The sequence below is a fragment of the Lates calcarifer genome, linkage group LG16_LG22 (genome assembly GCF_001640805.2).
Source record: "Lates calcarifer isolate ASB-BC8 linkage group LG16_LG22, TLL_Latcal_v3, whole genome shotgun sequence".
NCBI classification, from domain to species: Eukaryota; Metazoa; Chordata; class Actinopteri; family Centropomidae; genus Lates; species Lates calcarifer.
The window spans coordinates 1,148,781-1,153,341 of record NC_066848.1 but is presented as its reverse complement, the minus strand read 5'-3'; the positions used below and the strand labels follow the sequence as shown (position 1 = coordinate 1,153,341).

The 4,561-nt window shown below is 47.7% G+C and overlaps 1 protein-coding gene across 1 annotated transcript; it reads right to left on the bottom strand.

Annotated features, from left to right (window-relative positions):
- Window positions 1–1,235: 1,235 nt before the first annotated feature.
- Window positions 1,236–2,215, bottom strand: LOC108886313 (homeobox protein pv.1-like). Its single transcript, XM_018681097.1, has 3 exons — window positions 1,909–2,215; window positions 1,593–1,825; window positions 1,236–1,490 (listed from the first exon to the last, which is right to left on the bottom strand). Exons 1-3 carry the CDS (start codon window positions 2,177–2,179, stop codon window positions 1,236–1,238), a joined length of 759 nt encoding a protein of 252 aa, XP_018536613.1. The 5' UTR covers window positions 2,180–2,215.
- Window positions 2,216–4,561: the final 2,346 nt, after the last annotated feature.

The following is a 4,561-nucleotide window of genomic DNA, read 5'->3' as shown; positions in this document are numbered from 1 at the left end:
AGATCTGTACGTTTATCGTCTAAGCAGTGATTTGCTGGAGGTGGCCCAGCTTTAGAACATTGTTAATGGCTGCTGGGTGACTCCTGCAGCTGCAGACAGAAGCGCCCAGCTGTCTGCGCATCCAGCAGCCCGGTGATGAAGTCTTTGTTGTGGTGGGGCTGTGTGGGTGTGACCGCAGTCAGAGCGCATCCATAGAAAGTGAGAAAGTTCCGTTTGATCTTTGTTGGTCTGTTTGAATGAGACATTTGCTGAAGAGCCTCCGGCCGCCTTCAAAAGCGACGCACCAGGTAACCACAGTGAGAGAGTTCCCAACCAAACTCCGTTCAAAAAATGTCGAATTTACGCTAAAACTGTCACCGTGTTATTCACCAGGGAAATGTTACAACAACGTCCTGGGTCAAATGTAGAAACCAGGTTAAAGCAGCCCTGCGCCTCTCTGTTCATGACCTGTTCATTATCTTACAGTTGCTGTGAGTCAGGTTTGCTATCTCCAAAATCTCATCACATAATCAGGTTTTAACCTCAGGCCTCAGACTTCAAAACCAGAGATCAGATTCGTTGGCCACACAAAACCCCAGACTGAGCGGAGCCTGGCCGGAGGGCCCCTGCAGTAAGTGTAAACTCCTCAATGAGCGGCTTACTTAGGACTAATTGTTGACCATGATCTCCCCGTTAGCTGCCGTTTGAAGTGCAGAGATGAGGACAAACAACGCATATGAAAGCGGAGCATGTGGTCAGGCTTTGTTGACGGGGGGTGGGGGGGTATCATCGTCTGTTACTGTCCCTGTCTGCTGTAAATCTGTGATTGAATTTATGGTGATTTGTTTATGTGGCTTCGTCTGATTCAGCCTCATGTCGTCTTGATTTTATGAGAATCAAATCAGCACATCCATACAATGAGCTGCGATAAGAGCCTTTAAAGGGACAGCTGCCTTCTTTATCACCCCCCCAAAAGATGAAAGACAGGATGATCCGCTCATGTTGAACTATTCCCACTATAAAGATAATATCAGCTGTAGATCTCCAGCAGGCCTAACAGCCTTAATGAATGAGTACAGAGTCCAGTGCTGCAGTATAGAAGATAAACTTTATTTAATGATAAATAGATTTCTTGTGAATCATATACAACTTTCTTATCAAATATAATACAAACACACATCAAATAAAACAGCTCTGGATTGCACAGTCTGGGATTCTAAGTGTTTGAGTGGGAGAGGTCTGTGTTTGACACGTTCTCAGTAGAAATGAGGATTGTGGATCATGAGGTGAGGAGGGTGGGGAGGGGGCATCTGTGGCTGGAGGACCATCTGCGGGACGGGGAGCGGGTAGAAGGCCGGGCCGGGCGCGGGGTACTGGGGTCGCTGTCCGGGCAGACCGGGGTACTGGACCGGGGGCAGAGGCTGGAACATCACCGATGGGACTTGAGGAGCGAGGTAGTCCTGCACCTCCCGTTTCAGCTTCATCCTCCGGTTCTGAAACCAGGTCCTCACCTGAGAGAGAGAGAACTGAAGTTAGTAATCACAGTAATGACACCCCCGGGTGTTGGATGTTGCTGTTAAACCGGGCTGCTTGCACTGAAAACCGTGTCTCACCTGAGTCTCTGTGAGGCCGAGCCTCTGTGCTGTCTTCACTCTCTCTCCAGCGTCCAGGTATTTGTGCTTGTTGAAGATCTTCTCCAGTTTGCTGATCTGATCCGGGGTGAACTTTGTGCGCACTCGGCGCTGAGGTCCGTCCTTCTCCACCTCGCTCCCCTCGTCCACAGAGGGACACTCCGAGGAGGCGGCTTCGCTCTCATACCCGGAGGAGTAGCCGCTGATTTCTGAAACTGAAGAAAGGAGAGGTGAGCTTCTGATCTCTGCGTCAGGTCTGAATAAAGTCTGAGTAAAGTCAGGGTGTGTGTTTACTTACTTGGTGAGACGCAGTTTGTTGAATGCAGAGGTGAGCAGAGGCTGGAGTCCAGAGGCCTGCTGATCTCCACTGGCTCCATGTGTTCGGGTTTTGATGGTTTGGGTTTTGGCTGCAGGTAACCTTTGCCAAAACTCGGGGCACGCGGCTGCACCACGCAGGGAATATGAGGTCTGCAGGTCGGCGCAGGATCCGTGCCAGCTCCGTGGGTCTCAGCTGGCGCGGTGTTGTGATGGCTCTGGGCCAGCCAGTCCACAGAGAAGTATTTGACCATGTTCGCAGTGACCTGTAAATCCGCTGAATGTCAGAGGGGGAGTGGTGGCAGCTCTGTCCGGGGTCAGCTTTTATACAGGCCTGACGCTCACCGGGATTTGCATACGTACAGACCCTTGTTAACGCCTGATCGATCCCGATGATTAGGGGTTAATGGCTCGTTATTGAAGTCTTTACATATCCTGTGAGTGTGTGAAGACCTGGCGCCGCGGAGTCTGTGAGAATCCTCCTGAGCTCATACATTAGTCCGCCCTGACTGAAACTGAGGGCCCTGCATTAACAGCTGTATCTTCTGCAGAAGTGGAGCCAAATACTTTCATGTCGCTGCTGGTGCAGTGAGAGTGAGAATGAGCAGTCCTCTGTCACATGAATGCATCATTTAACATGGAGGCAATTATTGCTATGAAGACGGGCTGACATCTATGTGCTTTAGTTGCCTAAATGTGTCTATTTGAGGTTTTTGTAGTTTCTGAGTGGGTAAAGTCTGAGAGCACAGAGCCACACAATGAGAGAGCAAACACTCCTTTGACTGCTCCTCTCATTTAATTAGCTTTCACTTCTCTCCCTCCTTCCCTGATCTCTCTGGCTTATTCATTCAAAAACACAAATTATTCTTTCACACTAAAGTACTGTCATTTTGAGACACGTACATTTTACTTGACTATTTCTATTTTATGCTGTTTGACTAAACTACATTTCAGGAGCTGATGTTGCACTCCACCAAGACTTTGTTCAGAAAGCATGTGAGCAGTTTAGAGAATATAACACAGCACTGGCTCCATGTGATTATACCATCCACATCTGCTGCTTCCATCAGTCACTGAAGTCCTGCTCACACATGAACACATCAGTCATTTAATAATATAATATGACCCTGACTGTTCTGCTTGTGGATCCATCAGTTCCTCCTTACTCCTTATGATGGTGACCCACACATTAACAGGGATGTGGGAGCTGATATTTTCTGGTTCAGTGCAGATGATACACAGAAGCTTTAAGCTCCTGGAATGATTTTCTAATTCAGATTTATTTTCTCATCACAGATCTGTCATCTGGTCTCTGGTCTCTGCTCATGGCTGAAAATGTTTAGCTCCAGGTTTGATTTACTGTCTGTGGTGTAAACATCAGGTCTATCAGAGACATTTAACAGGAGAGAAAACTGTAACAAGGAAACTCGTTGTGTGCGTAAAATCCAGCTTTGGAGCCACAGCCTCACAAAACCCAACAGATCTGGTCTGAGGAAACTTCACCTCTCAGTTTTACTGTTTATCAAACGGAGGAGCAGAAGCAGTCCTCCAGTGGTTTCGTACTGAGGTGTCTCTGATACCCCGGTGAGCGCTGGCGCCAGCAGCCCAAGATCAGCATTTGCACAGGCGCTTCAAACATTACAGATCAAAGGTATTACAGTAGCAACACAATTACAGCTGATTGTCGACCTGTTCAAATGGAAATATGCTAAAACAAGCTGCGAGGAAGCCGGGAAACCCCCTGGGAGCGCAAACAAGCCCAGAGAAAAGACCCAGGTAATCCTTAAATTGACTTCACATACCAAGAGCTGCGAATATTAGGATATCACATTTATAATAAATAATCACAGGAATAATAATAATCAATGGGATTAATACAAAGGAAAATGACTAACATGCACTCCTCATTAAGACTGAATGTTCAGCCTTCTCCATTCGACTATGTGGAAACAGTTAACGTGACTGACAGTTTCACATCATGTCTATTAGGTGCCAAATAAACCGAGAGACAGCGCCTAACCTGTGGGGTCAGCGCCCCTCCCCTGGCAGATCTCTGCATGCAGCAGCTCGGGGACAATGGCGCTAAACTGATCGTTTAGTTATATGACAATGCAGATAAGAGGCTGGGCCTGGTTGTCTCCTTTATCGGTGATCTGTCGCTGTGAAGGCAGTGGTCCCTTCAGCCTCTTGGGGGCTCTTTATCTCTGAAGCTTTGAAGATGTGCCCTGATCCCGTTAGATAACAATAAAAAGCGCCCGGGACGTCGCCTTCACACTGCGCCTATTTCCTCAGCTCTGCCGGCATGGGCTCTGTCTGTCCCTCTGTCTGTCCCGGAGGAAATGTTGCTCTCACTGTGTTCTAATTTTTGGTTGGCCACTGGCCTGGATAAAGCTAATAAACCAGCAGGTGTGTCGCAATCATTATACATTATAATACATTATATTTAGCAACTCCACTCAGCCCATTAGAGCCTTTTAAGGTCCAATAAAACTGTCCTTTACTGTGCTGGAGTTCACCACACGGTGGCGCTGAGGGTCAAAACAAAACACAACATTTCAGATTACGGAAATGGTGGGACAGCACTTCTTGATTGTGATTGGACAGAACACACGTCAATCATTTGTTTGTGTCTGACG

Bases quoted from the DNA above. Each gene is read 5' to 3' on its own strand.
- LOC108886313 (XM_018681097.1), bottom strand. From the start codon at position 2,179: ATGGTCAAATACTTCTCTGTGGACTGGCTGGCCCAGAGCCATCACAAC. The intron at 1,826-1,908 runs GTAAGTAAACAC...TCCTTTCTTCAG, and splicing joins AACAAACTGCGTCTCACCAA to TTTCAGAAATCAGCGGCTAC. The intron at 1,491-1,592 runs GTGAGACACGGT...TCTCTCTCTCAG, and splicing joins TCGGCCTCACAGAGACTCAG to GTGAGGACCTGGTTTCAGAA.